The 18,832-nt window shown below is 43.4% G+C and overlaps 1 protein-coding gene across 1 annotated transcript in view; it reads left to right on the top strand.

The window, feature by feature from the left end:
* LOC143300833 (Friend leukemia integration 1 transcription factor-like) overlaps positions 1–11,887 on the top strand; it is a 41,678-nt gene extending 29,791 nt beyond the window's left edge. Inside the window, exons 5-10 of the mRNA XM_076614765.1 lie at positions 753–833; positions 2,245–2,292; positions 5,374–5,474; positions 7,444–7,589; positions 10,027–10,269; positions 11,761–11,887. Coding sequence (XP_076470880.1) covers positions 753–833; positions 2,245–2,292; positions 5,374–5,474; positions 7,444–7,589; positions 10,027–10,269; positions 11,761–11,887 — 746 coding nt within the window. The remainder of the gene's footprint in view (positions 1–752; positions 834–2,244; positions 2,293–5,373; positions 5,475–7,443; positions 7,590–10,026; positions 10,270–11,760) is intronic.
* The last annotated feature ends 6,945 nt before the right edge of the window (positions 11,888–18,832 follow it).

Here is an 18,832-nt window from a genome sequence, read left to right as displayed (position 1 = left end):
CGATGATGCTGTTGGATGTTATTGAGGACGACGATAATGACGATGATGACGACGACGATGATGATGATGATGTTGACGAGGACGCTAGTGCTTTGGATGATAATGAGGACGACGACGACAATGATAATGACGATGATGATGATGATGACGACGATGATGATGACGATGACGACGATGATGATGACGATGACGACGACGATGATGATGTATTTTTGTATTTGTATTTGTATTTCTTTTTATCACAACAGATTTCTCTGTGTTAAATTCGGGTTGCTCTCCCCAGGCTGAGCGCGTCGCTACACTACAGCGCCACGCATTTTTTTTTGGTGTTTTTTCCTGCGTGCAGTTTTATTTGTTTTTCCTATCAAAGTGGATTTTTCTACAGAATTTTGCCAGGAACAACCCTTTTGTTGCCGTGGGTTCTTTTACGTGCGCTAAGTGCATGCTAGCACACGGGACCTCGGTTTATCGTCTCATCCCAATGACTAGCGTCCAGACCACCACTCAAGGTCTAGTGAAGGGGGAGAAAATATTGGCGGCTGAGCCGTGATTCGAACCAGCGCGCTCAGATTCTCTCGCTTCCTAGGCGGACGCGTTACCTCTAGGCCATCACTCCACTATGTTGACGACGACGATGATGATGGTGATGATGATAACGATGACGACGACGACGATGATGATGACGATGACGACGACGACAACGATGATGATGATGATGATGATGATGTGTTGTGATACCTGCCTGTTTTCAGCGTACAGTCAAACGTCGTTCACTTCTCAGTGTCTGGCCAAGGGCTACCCAGACCCCGCCAGCCCGCCGTGGAGAGTGCAGGGTACAGTACAGTACAGTACAGTCACTGTAATCATTGTAGTTCCCAAGTCTCAAAACTTTTTTTTTTTTGGTACCTCCACTGATCGTGAAATGAATAGACTGTAGTAACAGCTGCTTTGATTTCTACTGACATCAATCCATATATATATATATATATATATATATAATTCCCCCCCGCCCACCCCCTCCCCATCCCCAAAAAACAACAACAACAAAACCAAACAAACAAACAACAACAACAACAAAAAACAGCAAATAAAGCAACAAATAAGTGAGTGAATAAATAAATGATGATTAACAAACTAACTAACTAGATAGATGAATAACTAAATGAATGACTAATTAACTCACTAACTAATTAAGATAAAATAAATGATGATTAACAAACTAGCTAACTAGATAGATGAATAACTAAATGAATGTCTGATTAACTCAGTAACTAATTAAGATAAAATAAATGATGATTAACTAACTAACTAGATAGATGAATAACTAAATGAATGTCTAATTAACTCACTAACTAATTGAGATAAAATAAATGATGATTAAGAAACTAACTAACTAGATAGATGAATAACTAAATGAATGTCTAATTAACTAACTAACCAACTAACTAACTAAGATCCAGATTAAATGTTCCCGTGTCTCAGAAGCTCTGATGTTGTTATCTAATGCCCTCTTGTTGATATTTATTTATTTACTTATTTATTTACTTATTTATTTATTTATATATTGAAATCGTACTAATTAATCAGTCAAGTAATCTATCAATTTATTGATATGTTTATTCATTCATGCATTCATTTATCTGTTTATTCATTTATGATGAATAGTCAAAATATTTATTGTTCTTCAGCCTTTGTTAACATATTGGATCATTTCTGTGCTCTCTTTTTTTTTCATTTTTACGCATTTCCCTTCTTTTCATTTTTCTTTCTTTAAAAAAAAAAATTACTTTCCACATCTACATTTATACACCATTTCTACGTATCTTTCACTGGCTCTGTCATTGTGTGTGTGTGTATGTGTCTGTGTCTGTGTGTGTGTGTGTGTGGTGTGTGTGTGTTGGTGTGTAGGGGGCACATGCCTTCGAGTGTGTGTGCTTGTGTGTGCACCACGCAAATTTACTGTATTTTGAATTGGACGTAGAAAATTTCATATTCGTGGTTGTTGTTGTTGTTGTTGTTGTTGTTTTTAAATACATCAAACCTAACAAAATTAGTCTGAGATTCCGCGTTGATGATACAGCTGAATGATAAATGCATATCATACATTCCTAGACATAATTAAACACGCTGATAATTAATGTACAAATGCAAACATACACCGGCTATGTCTACATAACACTGAGTAACGTGTGGTGATTACTTAAAGATAATTTCATTATCACGTATTTCACCTGTGTTGGTCAGATCCTTACAAGCTCTTCGGACAGCTGACCAGTCGACTGTGTGCCACAGGTATGTATTTCACATCTACCTGTGTGTACCTGGAGAATACCGACAGGTTGGAGGAAAAAAAAAACAACAACAACAAACAGCAAGAACAACGGGATTCATTCTTTGAACTGTAAAATACTTGGGGACAGGTTACACGAAACGCGTATACAAGCATCTACAGTTTACTGTCGTTTTACTCTTAGGTGATATTAGACTGACAGGGATATTCGGAGAGGGGTATATGAACAAGGATATACAAATAAATCTGTATATATATATATACGGAGAGGGACAATGGAACAGGGAGATAGGGATATGTGGACTCATGGCCTAGAGGTAACGCGTCCGCCTAGGAAGCGAGAGAATCTGAGCGCGCTGGTTCGAATCATGGCTTAGCTGCCGATATTTTCTCCCCCTCCACTAGACCCTGAGTGGTGGTCTGGACGCTAGTCATTCGGATGAGACGATAAACCGAGGTGCAGTGTGCAGCATGCACTTAGCGCACATTAAAGAACCCACGTCAACAACAGGGTTGTTCCTGGCAAAATTCTGTAGAAAAATCCACTTCGATAGGGAAAACAAATAAAACTGCACGCAGGAAAAACTTTAAAAAGATGGGTGGCGCTGTAGTGTAGCGACGCGCTCTCCCAGGGGAGAGCAGCCCGAATTTCACACAGAGATATCTGTTGTGATAAAAAGAAATGCAAAATACAAAAATACAAAATATGGATATGCGGAGAGGAATCTGTCAACAAGGGTGTATTCCGACAGGGATATATGAACATGGGTATACGGACAGGGATAAGTATGTAAAATCTAACGAATCTCCACTCGGGCAGAGATATGCACGGAGGGACAGGGAACAGTGATGTGCGGACAGTGATAGGTTCTTCTTCTGGCTGCAACTCCCACGTTCACTCGTATGTACACGAGTGGGCTTTTACGTGTATGACCGTTTTTACCCCGGCATGTAGGCAGCTATACTCCGTTTTCGGGGTTGTGCATGCTGGGTATGTTCTTGTTTCCAAAACCCACTGGACGCTGACATGGATCACAGGATCTTTAACGTGCCTATTTGATCTTCTGCTTGCGTATACACACAAAGGGGGTTCAGGCACAAACAGGTCTGCAATATATGTTGACCTGGGAGATCGGAAAAAAAAAATCTCCACCCTTTACCCACCAGGCGCCATTACCGAGATTCGAGCCCGGGACCCAGGAGCACCCCAACGCTTTCACCACTCTCGGCTGTTGTGGCCGCCAGTTGATAAGTAAAAAGCCAGCATGCTTTGTGTGATGGTTGGAGAGCAGGACACATCATTTTGGCGTATCGGAATTAAATGAATTCGTGACGGCGAAAACGGTGACGCTGCGTTGCGGCGAATGCGTCTCCCTTGGGAAGCTGAAGCAGTCCTTCTCACACAGAGAAAGCTGTTTTGACAATACAGTACAATACAATACAATACAATACAATGCAATACAGTGCAGTGCTGTGCAGTGCTGCAACAAATACAGAAATGCAATGCATTGCAATACAACAATGCAGTGTAATACCAGAATACAGTAATAAAATGCGAAATACGATGCGATGAGATACCATGCGACTCGACACGACACGATACGACATCACACGACACGATACGATACGATACGACAGTACTGTACATCACAGCACAGCACAGCACAGCATGATGTGATACGATACGACGATGACGGTACCATGCCGACACGATACGATACACGACACTACTCTACACGACACAGTACAGAACAGCACACTCCCTGCCCGTTTGTCCCTCCGTGCATTTTTTTTTTTTTTTTTTTTTTTTCTCAAGGCCTGACTAAGCGCGTTGGGTTACGCTGCTGGTCAGGCATCTGCTTGGCAGATGTGGTGTAGCGTATATGGTTTTGTCCGAACGCAGTGACGCCTCCTTGAGCTACTGAAACTGAAACTGAAACACCACAGCTTGATGTGATGCGATACGATGCGATACGATACAATACGATGCGATACGATGTATATTTCGTGTTTTTGAAATGTATTGTGTAAATACCTGGCTAAAGTTCCCAGGAAGAGCAAATCGCCATTTCCAACACCGCAGATTTCTGTCTTCTTGGGTATATGTTTTCCAATCAAAGCAGATTTTAAAATCAGTATATATGCTGTCATTTCGTTTGCGATTAGTCGTCGGGAAAAGCGTTCCTGGGCGCAAGGGAAACGACCCTTACCATCTTACCGATGAATAACTCATTGATATTACCTCCCCTTCACGACTTTGGCTTCAAGTGTGGGAAATAATAGGAAAGTAATGTTGTGCACTTGTATCAATGTTTTTGTTTTGGTTTTGTTCTTGAATTAAATCTGTCTGTTGTCAGTTTGTTGAAAAAGACTAGGCTACACATTATGAGTCGCGCGCACGCTGACAAACACACATGCTCGCGCATTCGCGTGCTCACTAACACAAACTTCGACTATCACGCACATCAGTACACAATACCGCTGTTAAGCTGCAACTGCAGTTCTTACCTCTTCTTCGTGTTATCATCTTACAATTCAAGCTCTCTGTTAGTCCATGAACCATTCATCTCGGAGCTTTTCAATACACTGGAAACAGATGAACGGGAGAACCCTGCGGTGAAAATCCATTTCTTTGTAATGGTTTCTATGATAAAACTTGACCAGTAGCTGTGAATAATCTACACGAGTCTGTAAGTTACATCTTTTTATTTTTCCTGGTAAACTTTAATTTTGTGTGTGTGTGTGTGTTTGCTTGTGTGTGTGTGTGTGTGTGTGTGCTTGTGTGTTTGCGTGTGTGTGTTTGCGTGCGTGCGTGTGTGTGTGTGTGTGTGTGCGCGCGTGCGTGCATGCGTGTGTGTGTTTGTTTGTGTGTGTGCGTGTGTGTGTGTGTGTGTGTGTTTGCGTGTGCGCGCGTGTGTGTGTATGCGTGTGTGTGTGTGTGTGTGCGTGCGTGCTGTGTGTGTATGTGTGTGTGTGTGTGTTTGCTTGTGTGTGTGTGTATGCGTGTGTGTGTGGTGTGTGTGTGTGTGTGTGTGTGTGCGTGGTGTGTGTGTGTGTGTATGTGTGTGTGTGTGTGTGTGCAGGCTCGGGACAGATCCAGCTGTGGCAGTTTTTACTGGAGTTACTGTCGGACAGCCGTAACGCTGCCTGCATCACGTGGGAGGGAACCAATGGAGAGTTCAAGGTGACAGTCAGGGATTGGATTGGATTGGATTTGTTTGTATTTAATTAATCAATGAATCAGTCAGTTAATCGATTGATGGATTTCTTGTTTTACCCATTCGTTCATCTATTTGTTTATTGATTTATTCGTTCATATATTTACTTTCGTTCAAAACCCATCCAGAAGGCATGTGTTGGTCATGTTCTGGCTAAAAAAAAAAATAAAAAAAAGACAAAAAAACAACAACAAAAAAACCAACAGAGAACAAACAAAAACAAAGAAAAAGCACAGGTGTCACAGCCTTGCAGTAGAGGCGTTAGACTTTCAGTTTGGTGGTCCTTCCTTCGAATCCCGTCCTTAGTTAGTCACGGCGCCAGGTGGGTGAAGGGTGGAGATTTTTCTTTTTCTTTTTTTCCCCCCGATCTCCCAAGTTAAAAAAAAGAAAAGAAAAAAAGATGTGCAGACCTGATAGTGCCTGAACCCCATTCTTGTGTTAGTGAACGCATGCAGTGGACGGAATACGCACATCGTTATCAAAGATCACGTACTTCAGTGAGGGTCAAACTATCAACTAAGTTCGGTTGAGTGGGTTCGAATCCCGCCGCCCTCGCCTTTTGGCGTCCAGTCATTCGGATGAGACAATAAACCGAGGTCCCGTGTCAGTGCAGCATGCACTTGGCGCACTGATAAAGAACCCATGGCAATGAGAGTGTTTCTCCTCTGGCGCAAGATTCTGTAGAAGAAAAAAAAAAACCCACAGAAAATACATAAGCATGCACTAAAGACCCTGACTAAGCACGCTGGGTTATGCTGCTGGCCAGGCATCTCCCTAGCAGATGTGATGTAGCATAATTTATATATATATGGATTTGACGGAACGCAGTGACATAAGCATGCACTGAAGGCCTAAGCACGTTGGGTTATCCTGCTGGCCAGGCATCTCCGTAGCAGATTTGGTGTGGCATGATTTTATATATATATATATATATATGTGTGTGTGTGTGTGTGTGTGTGTGTGGATTTGTCCGTACGCAGTGACATAAGCATGCACTGAAGACCTAAGCACGTTGGGTTATCCTGCTGGCCAGGCATCTCCGTAGCAGATGTGGTGTGGCATGATTATATATATATATATATATATATAGATAGATAGATAGATAGATAGATAGATAGATAGATAGATATGTGTGTGTGTGTGTGTGTGGATTTGTCCGTACGCAGTGACATAAGCATGCACTCAAGGCCTGACTAAGCCCGTTGGTTGGGTTATACCGCGCTGCTGGACAGACAATCTTTCACCTTGGCAGATGTGTGATAGTCATTCGTGTCCGACTATGGCTGTCAGAAGAGCAGAGGAGGCAACTGCTGTCCCGACTATTTGGGCTAGAATTTGATTATAGTGTCGGAGAGTGTCTTGCCCAAGTTACATCCCCACTCTCTCGGCCAAGAGGGTTTTAGGACAGTCGGCGTTGGGATGGTTCCCAAAGGCCAACTAGCCCCTCCCCCCAAGGCTGCAGCGCTAAGAGCCAGTACAATCTGTAGTGTGGCGTACAACGGATTTTTCCGAACGCAGTGACGCCCATGCACTGATCTAAAAATAGTAGATTAGTGTGTGACATCTCCTTGAGAAACCGACACTGAAACTGAGTCTTCCAGTGACAGTCGTCCTTCTACTTCTGCTTTCTCTTCTCTACCGCCTTTATCACAGTGAAGATTGTGTAGGTTATAAGGTAAGGGGGATTTGCCTGTTGTTTGAGTCACTTGTGGTACAGTTTGCTGGGTCCGGGGATGCTGGGGGCGGGGAGTGGGGGGGGGGGAGGAGGAAGGGGATCAGATTTGGGAAGCCTTCCAGGGTGGGGCTGAGGGCAACTTCAGCAGGAAGGCTGTTCCAATCGGATATTGTCCTGGGGAAGAAGGACTTCTGTCTGTATAGAGTCCTACAGTTGGGGGGATGATAGGTTGTTGGATCGTTGTTGTCTGGGTTGTCCAGCTGGTGGACCCTGACGAGGTGGCCAGGAGGTGGGGGGAGCGGAAGTCCAAGCCTAACATGAACTACGACAAGCTGAGCAGGGCGCTGCGCTACTACTACGACAAGAACATCATGACTAAAGTGCACGGCAAGAGATACGCTTACAGGTGAGGCTGGGCTATGGGTGATATACATAGATCTCTCTCTCTCTCTCTCTCTCTCTATATATATATATATATATATATATATATATATGTGTGTGTGTGTGTGTGTGGTGTGTGTGTGTGTCTCAACTAGTCACATTTTGGCGTGTGCATGTAACATTGATGTAATGTGTAATGTAAACAAGAGTGTTTTGTAAAACAGTATCTGGGCCAGATTTATGGGTAGTGTGCTATACAAGTATCCATTATTATCATCAGTATCATTATATATATATATATATATATATATATATATATATAAAATATGTATGTATGTATGTATATATGTATATATGTATGTATATATCCTTGCCTTATGCCTTATTCCTCTTGATTCCGTGGGGAACATAGGGCCGCAACAACACTCCTCCAATGCACCCGGCTCTGGCTGGTCCTCTTCAGTTCGGCCCACGTCATTCCGGCCGCCCTTGTCTCTGCCTCAATGCTTCTCCGCCAGTTCTGCTTCGGACGGCCAACTTTCCTTTTCCCCTGAGGGTTCCAATCAAGAGCCTGTCTTGTGATGTTTGTTGCAGGCTTGCGTAGTGTATGGCCTATCCATCCCCATTTCCGTTTCTTGATTTCCGTCTCCAGTGGGGCCTGTTTTGTTATGTTCCAAAGTTCTTCATTGGAGACAACCTCTGGCCATCTGATGTTCAGGATGTTTCTTAGACATCTGTTGGTGAATGTCTGAAGCTTGTGGGTGCTGGTCTTTGTCACTCTCCACGTCTCTGAGCCATAGAGTAGAACCGACTTCACGTTGGTGTTAAAAATCCGGATCTTGTTGCGGATTGAGAGGGCTGTCGATCTCCAGATTGGTCGAAGGGTGTTGAAGGCGTGTCTTGCTTTGTTGATACGGCTCTTGATGTCTTCGTCTTTGCTGACAACACTGCCTAAGTAGACAAACTTGTCAACCTCCTTGATGTTCTCTTGGTGTAGTTGCACTGGATCTTGCTTCTTGTTGTTGACCCTCATGACCTCTGTTTTCCCAATGTTGATTTGGAGTCCAGTCTTCTCAGCTTCTTCTGCCACACGACATAGTTTCTCCTGCGCATCTTGCTGCCTGTGGGAGAGAAGACTTAGGTCATCTGCGAAGTCTAGGTCCTCCAGCTGTTTAGTAAAAGTCCACTGGATGCCTGTCCTCCGATCTGCTGTAGACTGCCTCATGACCCAGTCAACCACCATCAGGAAAATGGTCGGTGAGAGCAAACAACCCTGACGGACGCCGGTTTGCACACTGAAAGGTTCCGTCAGTTTCCCATCGTGGATCACTTGACAGGTGGCGTCTTCGTACATCTGCTGGATGATGGTTACAAACTTTGGTGGAAATCCATAGTGGTACATCAGTCTCCAGATGACATCTCGGTCGACACTGTCAAAAGCTTTTTGAAAGTCGACGAAGACTGTGTACAGGGGGGTCTGCCACTCCAGGGACTGCTCGATGATGATGCGCATGGTTGCGATGTGATCCGTGCACGAGCGATCTTGTCGGAAGCCTGCTTGTTCGTCCCGAAGTGTCTTGTCCAAAGCATTCTTCAGTCTCTCAAGGATGATTCTGCTCAGTACCTTGCCCGGAATAGACAACAGCATGATTCCCCGCCAGCTGTTGCAGGATGAAAGGTCCCCTTTCTTTGGCAGCTTTACAAGATGTCCTCTTTTCCAGTCTTTTGGCACTCGCTCCTGTTCCCAGATCTTGCAAAGGAGAGGGTGCAGCATCTCAGTTGAAGTCTGGATGTCGGCCTTCAGAGCTTCAGGTGGAATTCCATCTGGGCCAGCTGCCTTTCCTAACTTGAGGGACTTGATGGCCTTGACGATCTCGGTCTTGCTGGGAGGGTTGGTGTTGATGTCGAGGAGCTTGGTAGGTGGCGGGATGTCTGGTGGGGCGGGTGGTGCTGGTCAGTTGAGCGTATGTATATATCAGTGTGTGTTATTTCAAAAGCAACTGTTAAAGAACTTCAGACCACTGACACTGATTTCCTATCACGCATACAAAGTCAACGAAGACGACGATGAACAACAACAGTGATAATTTCAAGAGAAAAATGAGAGAGAGAGAGAGAGAGAGGTGGTGCGACAGTGTAGCGAAATCAGCCCCAATTTCACACAGATATATCTGCTGTGGCACAAGGCAACGTGACACAATGCCACGCAACACTCATCATCATTCGGTGATGACCGTCACATGCACGGTATGTATTATTACGTCCCCTGGAGGAATCAGGATTCGTAGCCAGCCGGCTGCCGAGGCAGTATGCAGCAGTGATAAATGAATAACTCGATACGTGAGGCTGTGTGTGCGTGTGTGAATATTTGCGTTTGCTTGCGCGCGCGTCTGTGTGCCTTTGTGTCCGTTTACTGAAACGCGTGTGTGCGTGTGTGTGTGTGTGTGTGTGTGTGTACACAGGTTTGACTTCGCGGGGCTGGCCCAGGCCATCCAGCCCTCCTCCCCGGCCGACACGCCCCCTGCCTACCGCGGCGGGCCCCCGGAGTGGATGCTGGGCTCCCCCCCACACCCACACCCCCACTACCCCCCGCCCTCCGCCGCCAAGCCCCACCACCACCACCACCTCACCCCCTACCCGCCCCCGCCCTCCGCCTCCCAGATGAACTCGGCACTCCTGGGCTCCGCCGCCGCCGCCGCCAGCCCGTACTGGTCCGCCACCGCCCCCACCCAACCTCACCCACACCCCTCCCACCACCATCACCACCACCACCACCACCCGGGTGCCGCCATGTACCCGGCTTTCCATCACCCGGCCACGGGTATCGGCGGTCCTTCCGCTGCGCAGCTGGCGCCGCATCTGAGTTCCTGCTATGCCTGATGGATGGGTGGCAGAGGGTGTGTGTGGGTGTGGAAGTGTGGGCGTGGTGTGGGTGTGGTATTGGTATGGGGGTGGGTGAATGCACTCCAGGAGAGGACATGGGATGTAGGCCTACCTATGTTTTGATGGTGCCAGAGGGGTTTTTTTGTTTGTTTGTTTGTTTTTTTCACTCGGCCAGCTAGCTTTTGGCCGCTTGCCACAGTGTGTTTGTTCTTCTTCTAGCTGACCACAGTGATGAGAAACTCTAGGGAGAACTGGACAGTACAAGGTCTTCAGAGAAGAAGCCCCCCTCAGTCAAGTGTTTCGGCCCTTAACTCCTTACACTCTAAGGGGACCGGGCCGCACCCAGGTCATGACTCCTGGATGCCCTTGTATTGCCGCCTTTTTTTTTTTTTTTTTTTTTTTCGGTTTTCCTGGTCCTCAGGAGGTATGAACCCGCGCCTCCAGGGTGGTCGCCACTTCAGGACTGAGTCACCTTTTCTGGCAGACGTTTTAACCCACTGAGCCATCGTACGCCTAGTTTGAGTAGACAAGATTCAGCTGGGACTCGCTCTCTCTCTCTCTCTCTCTCTCTCTCTCTCTCTCTCTCTCTATATATATATATATATATATATATATAATTTTCCCCGACATTCTAGTGGCGTGGAGGCAGGGTAGGCTCTGAAGACCTGACCAGCCCGTTGGGTTAATGCGAAGCTCATGAATCTGCTTCTCCCATTTTTTTCTCTTTTTTTTTTTCCAAACCACGTGTGGTGCAGTGTACATACAGTCCGGGACTGCACGCTTTGTAACGTCCTTGAAACTGAAACAGACTGGTGTATGTTCTTTTGCAAATCGTGTCATGACTTGCGCGCCGTTAGCATGATGAATGCAGACCAGATGGGTTCCATAATATTTTCCCCTTTTAATTTCATCTCTTTTTTTTTTTTCTGATACTTTTTTCCCCCACCGTACACTTGTTGAAGGACGGAGACTGATGGAGTGAGCATCCCGCCTGTGTGAAGTCTGGGCTCCACAAAGAAGGTTTGGTGTAGCTGTCTTCTGTTAACTGACAGGTTCCAGACATTGAGGAAGTGATGGAGTCATCCCAATTCGCCTATTTCCTTAAAAAAAAAAGAAAAAAAAAAAAGAAAAAAAGAAACACATTGCACCCCAAACCCAAACCGATGCTGATGACAGGCGTAAGAGACAGCACGCGGCGTGACTGAACTCGAAGACTTGAGAGCAAACGGGAATCACGCGAAGAATTCCCACCATGATGATTCAGTCAGGGTTATAGGCGTGTGGTGTTCTCCATTATATGACCTGAACGCCAGACGGACCCCACACCTGGACAGACATCCAGGACACCTCCTCCAGAGACAACTCAACCTTCACAGAAACCAGGACCCCAGTCCTGAACAACTGGACCTTGAGGGCGTCAGTCAGCAGCTAGGTGGTTAAAGTGCACTTCAAGTCCATGACTGGTCACTTCAGCCAACATGTGGTTAAACTGCACTTCAAGTCTGTGACTGGTCACTTCAGCCAACATGTGGTTAAACGACACTTCAAGTCCATGACTGGTCACTTCAACCAACATGTGGTTAAACTGCACTTCAAGTCCATGATTGGTCACTTCAGCCAACATGTGGTTAAACGGCACTTCAAGTCCATGACTGGTCACTTCAGCCAACATGTGGTTAAACGGCACTTCAAGTTCATGACTGGTCACTTCAGCCAACATGCGGTTAAACTGCACTTCAAGTCCATGACTGGTCACTTCAGCCAACATGCGGTTAAACGGCACTTCAAGTCCATGACTGGTCACTTCAGCCAAAATGTGGTTAAACTGCACTTCAAGTCCGTGACTGGTCACTTCAGCCAACAAGTGGTTAAACGGCACTTCAAGTCCATGACTGGTCACTTCAGCCAACAAGTGGTTGAACTGCACTTCAAGTCCATGACTGGTCACTTCAGCCAACATGTGGTTAAACTGCACTTCAGGTCTGTGACTGGTCACTTCAGCCAACATGTGGTTAAACGGCACTTCAAGTCCATGACTGGTCACTTCAGCCAACATGTGGTTAAACGACACTTCAAGTCCGTGACTGGTCACTTCAGCCAACATGTGGTTAAACGACACTTCAAGTCCGTGACTGGTCACTTCAGCCAACATGTGGTTAAACGACACTTCAAGTCCATGACTGGTCACTTCAGCCAACATGTGGTTAAACGGCACTTCAAGTCCATGATTGGTCACTTCAGCCAACAAGTGGTTAAACGACACTTCAAGTCCATTACTGGTCACGTCAGCCAACATGTGGTTAAACGCCACTTCAAGTCCATGACTGGTCACTTCAGCCAACATGTGGTTAAACTGCACTTCAAGTCCATGACTGGTCACTTCAGCCAACAAGTGGTTAAACTGCACTTCAAGTCCATGACTGGTCACTTCAGCCAACATGTGGTTAAACTGCACTTCAAGTCCATGACTGGTCACTTCAGCCAACAAGTGGTTAAACTGCACTTCAAGTCCATGACTGGTCACTTCAGCCAACAAGTGGTTAAACTGCACTTCAAGTCCATGACTGGTCACTTCAGCCAACATGTGGTTAAACGGCACTTCAAGTCCATGACTGGTCACTTCAGCCAACATGTGGTTAAACGGCACTTCAAGTCCATGACTGGTCACTTCAGCCAACAAGTGGTCTAACGACACCCCAAGTCCATGACTGGTCACTCCCTTCAGTCAGAAACGCCTGTGTTGTTCATGCTATGAAGAGCCAAGGCTTCAACTGCCACAGGTTGCACGCCCACAGGTTACGTGACTGGCAGATTCCAAGCAGAACTTGTGCGCTATATATGAAACGAAATCACGGCATCCGAATCGGTTCTTCGCGCGAGCTCAATGCTTGGGAACTTGACAAACTATCCATTGACAGAAACCCAAAACGATAGTTCACGTGCTTGAAAATGAGAGACTTTTTGTACGGCTTGGAGCAGTGACGGATATAAAGTGTTGATTGTGACGGATCTATCAGAAATTCATGCTGGACATCAAGAGTTGATTTGATTTTGTTTTTTGGTGTGTGTGTGTGTGATTTTTTTTGTTGTTCTTTTTTTTTTTTTTTTTTTTTTTTTTTTTTTTTAACTCACGCTGATTGTCACAAATCCTGCCTAACTTGTGCCTTGTTGAAGTCAAGACATGTCCGTGAAGAAATCGGTGAACTGATTCTGAATGAAGAATGACCAACGCCACGACTGGCGACCACACCTTCTCCCCCTTCCTCATCACCTTGCTTTTTGCTTCCTCCTTGACACTTAAAAGACAGAAGCACCTGTATCTGTATGTGCAAGTGCTCATTTTGGGGCTGTGTAATGGAGAAGTAGAAAAAAAAAAAAGTTTCAAGAGAAACTGTTTAAAAAAAAAAAAGATGAGTGTTTTCTATATTATGCATTATCTTGTGTATGTTTCAAAAACTTTGTTGTTGTTGAAAAACTGGGAATGAACAGTAACAAACGACAGACTGCCGATTTCCCTCACACTGCAACACCTTCATTGTGCTGGATAAAGGCTGATACTGGTGCCAGAACGTTTTTCTTCTTCTTCTTCTTTTTTTTATTTTAATTTTTTTATTTTAAATCAGAAACCAGCACAACAGTAAAGCTGTTCTTGTTGTATGAAGCTGCAGATCAGATTGCCAAAGCTTTGGTAATCATAGCAATGTGGATCTGAATTATTGATTTTGCTGCCGTGTAGTTGCTAATCCTGAACGACTTGTACTGATTCGTTGATCAGAAAGTTCTGACAGTTCCTTCCTTAACGCTGTAAATAAATCATCAAAAAAGCTTATTCATGTCATAACGCTCCACGCCCCCCCCCCCCCCCCCCTTTTCTTTTCGGCAAATGTGGTGTAGCGTATATGGATCAGTCGGCACCGCGCTTTGACACCTTGAAACTATGACTGAAAAATCCTGGCACGCAGTTTTGTTTGCTTTGAGGGAATAGCATCTCATATGGCTTCATGCTCCAAGATGTAAGGTCCTTTCATCCCTTTTGAGGGTACAGAGGATTACAAGCACCCAAACAAAGAAGAAAGCGAGAAATAAATGAACTGCTTCAGCAACTTTTCTATGAATAATGAGACCCCCTGCCCCTCCTCCCCCTACCCCAACACACACACACACTAACTGGCAGTGTAGTATATATTAAAGAAAGACGAGAGAAGAAGGGAGAGACATGGGGATGACGACAACGACTATCATGGTAATGATGACGAAAATGACAATAATTACGGTAGCGAAGACAACGACGGTGGTGACACAGGGTCAGTTAAAGCGCGCGTGCGTACATGCGTACGTGTGTGTGTGTGTGTGTGTTGTTTTCCTTCTTTGTTTAAAAAAAAAAAAAAGTGTCCAGAATGTTTTTTTTTCTGAAATCGGACAGCTAATAACAGTGAGGCGTTACATGCAAAAGGATAAGCGCTAAGCACGAAAAGATGAACAAGTGAACAAACGTGAAATGAAAGAACCTTCTAAATGAATGTGACACAACACAATATCGAACCGTAATTCGCTCCTGTGTTCACACACTCTAAGCAAAGTGTATGTGTGAATGTGTGTCTTCATGTTTTACATTTATTTGTTTATTTATCATCATTGTTGTGTTATTTATTTATTTATTTTTTATTATTATTATTGTTACTATTACCTTTTTTATATTGTAATCATATATTTATTTATTTATTTGTTTATCTATGTACGCTTATCTATTATTTATTCACTTTTTTTTTTCTCAAGGCCTGACTAAGCGCGTTGGGTTACGCTGCTGGTCAGGCATCTGCATGGCAGATGTGGTGTAGCGTATATGGATTTGTCCGAACGCAGTGACGCCTCCTTGAGCTACTGAAAACTGAAAGCTAAGCGAGGGCCAGTCCAATAATGTGAATGGCTGGAGAGAATGGTAGTGGCTGTGTGGTTCGAACGGTAAACTGAACTTTATTTCAACATTTTAGAAATCTCTTGCACGCTAATTATAACATTGCTTCTTTAAACATGTAGGCCTATGAATTTTAATTGTGATTGCTCTTAGCCATTTACTAAGGTTTTGTGTATGTGTGCTGGAGTGTATGGGTGGGTTGTTTGCATCGAGAGTATGTTATATCGTGGATTTTGTGCTTTTACAATATCAATGATTTTGTTTATATGAACTTTTACATATATAATTTTCTACTTCATGTTTTGTATGTACTCAATCCATTTTAATTACTGGATGTGTTAAGTGTGTAGAGCTCGCTCCTGCTTGTATTATTGCGTTATATTAAAATGATTGATTAAATTATTATTAAACAGGTTGGGGTTTTTTTTTGTCACAAAACATGGTGAAATTTGTTTTATTTTCCATATTATTCCCAACTTCTGTCGGGAACGATCAGGGTCAATATATATGGTAAAAATTTCTCTTTGTGTGTGTGTGTGTGTGTGTGTGTCATTCACTTTGTCATAATTTTCTTGACAAGTGTAATTCCGATGTTGAATTTGAGATTGGTGCATTGCAATGCCCTCTCTCATGTGACATGCCATAAATACATCGTTATAACTGCCACGGCAGTTTCAGTGTCATCACTGAAGTCTTCGTTGATGTCATCATCATTATCATGATAGTCGTTGTCGTCGTCCCTATAGTTCTCTCTCATTTTTTCTCTCTCGAAGATCTGTGTCATAAAAAGCCAAGGAACCAACCAAAATGCCAAAGGAATTTTTTTGAATGCAAATAAGTGGAGTGATGACCTAGAGGTAACGCGTCCGCCTAGGAAGCGAGAGAATCTGAGCGTGCTGGTTCGAATCACGGCTCAGCCGCCGATATTTTCTCCCCCTCCACAAGACCTTGAGTGGGCGCTAGTCATTCGGATGAGACGATAAACTGAGGTCCCGTGTGCAGCATGCACTTAGCGCACGTAAAAGAACCCACGGCAACAAAAGGGTTGTTCCTGGCAAAATTCTGTAGAAAAATCCACTTCGACAGGAAAAACAAATAAAACTGCACGCAGGAAAAAATACAAAAAAATGGGTGGCGCTGTAGTGTAGCGACACGCTCTCCCTGTGGAGAGCAGTCCGAATTTCACACAGAGAAATCTGTTGTGATAAAAAGGAATACAAATACAAATACAAAAAAATACAAAAATAAGGGGGGCGGGGGGGGGGGGGCTTACCATGATTTTTCTCACTCGTGGATTATTGCCCTGTATAGGGTTTACAACAGGATTCCAACAGGATTACAACAGGATTACAGACAAGACAGGGATTGAATGACCACACATTTTTACAGTCCCAGACTTTTCAAGAAAACGTGAGAAAGCTGTACTTTTGTTTCCAGCTATTTACTTTTGCACACAACAGCTTTTGAGATTCATACACATTACTAAGTCACACAATTCGTCAACACACAAGAAAAAAATTTTTTTTTTTTTTTTTTTTTACCTAAGAAAGAAAAACTTCTATGAGCAGTTTTCCCCAACATCACACCAATACATCAAAAGTCAGTGAGTGGTAAGGGAAAAAAAAGTGAATGAATGTATGACGTTTAATCATAAACATCAGATAAGTCTCCATAGATCAACTTGCCACAAAAAATACCACTTATGGTTATCAAAATATACATGGAATATTTTCAGTGTGCACCATCACCCAAAACATAGCAAACAGCTGTAAAGTGATCACAACTAACTGTTAAAGAAAAACAATGAGCAAAGAATAAGTAGATGAGTATTGCAAAAGACAAAGTTCACTATTGCGCAGAAATGGAAGTATTCCAAACAAGGTGCTTATCATCTACAGCACAAGATACATATCAATCAATATACCCTTCACCTTATAAACATTTATACATATAAAAAAAAAAATTTTTAATTCACAGAAAGTGATGTGTGGAAATCTCATTCCTTCATTTTCTAAAAGAAAGAAAGAAACAAACTAACGAGAACAAACATTCAAAAAAACCCAAAAAAACCGAGCAGCATGAAAATTAAAACACTTAACATCATACAAGTTTGGGCCCTGCCTTTGGAAGTCTCCAAAAGACAGCTATTACACCCAAATGTTTCACTTCTCTTCCCCCCCCACCACCCCCCCAAAAAAAACCCCCACCAGAATGTGAGAGAAGGCAGCTGCAAAGCCTGTGAACACAAATCACCTCTTAGATGTGATAAACTTCAAAACATAACACCTCCCAGTCCATAACGCCGTATTACAATGATAATGGAGTGCACATACTGAGTGTGATCACGCTGAAAAAACTTATTTCTCTATGATAGTCAAAGCACCAGTTTTATCTCAAAAAAAGATGCTGCAGTGAAAAAGGTGTTGAACACTCTTGTTCAGAAAGCAATCCACTGTCATTCCCCCATTGCTTAAAATGATGACAAAAATAACTCGCCTCAAAATATAAAAAAAGAACAAAAAAAACTCCACTGTCATTTCTTCTCTCATTAAATGATGACAAAAATAACTGACCTAAAAACTTTTTTTTTTTTTTTTAAACCGTTAACAGCAAGACATTCTAATCTGCTTTCAACCATAATTTTTGGAGGACCTCTCAAGTTTCCAAGAGCTGAGGATTAAAATCTCCAGTACAAGAAGTGGGGAGGGCGGGGAGGAATACATGACAGAAAATATGATTTTGGCAAACACTTGACTGGCATTTGACACTGTTACATCAAATATTGAGAGATATTACATTCTTTGTGTAACAAGATTACAAACAAAAAAACGTACTCGTTTGAAAAGAAGAAAAGAAAAAAAATCATAAAATTAAAAAAAACCTGTACAGACTGGTTGTTTAAATATTTGCACAAAACAATGCATACATCTGCATATACATAAAATAATTCTTTAAAAATTCATAAAAAGCTCAATCCCCCCCCCCACACCCCCACACCCACACCCCACCAAAATTGCAGACTCAATGCACTGTAGAAAATATATTTAAATGTCCCCCCCCCAACCCCTCCCCCCCCCAAAAAAAAAAAACAAAAAACCACATTCAAAAACATGAAGCAATCAAAATTACTAATTTCTCAATACAGATTATCAAGGTACCCTTCTGTGTAATTATCCCCCTTTACATACACTCCAACACATCACACACTGTACATGCTCTAAAACACATCACTCGTTGTACCCACTCAGCACCCAGTTACTGGTACTATACAACTTGCACACAAAAAGATATTGTGCTGAAAAAAAAGCCTGCCAGAAGAAAAAAATGAATCATACACAACACAAAAACTGAACAACCCTGTGGATTTCCCTGTGTGGTCAATAAAGTTGGAAGACAGCTTTTTGTATCTTCTTCTTCTTTTTTTTTTTTTTTTTTTTTTTTTAAAGGAGAGTATTTATATACTTTGATGG

The sequence above is a fragment of the Babylonia areolata genome, chromosome 26, assembly GCF_041734735.1.
Source record: "Babylonia areolata isolate BAREFJ2019XMU chromosome 26, ASM4173473v1, whole genome shotgun sequence".
Classification (NCBI taxonomy): Eukaryota; Metazoa; Mollusca; class Gastropoda; order Neogastropoda; family Buccinidae; genus Babylonia; species Babylonia areolata.
The sequence above is the reverse complement of the archived record's forward strand: the minus strand, read 5'-3'. Positions and strand labels throughout refer to the sequence as shown.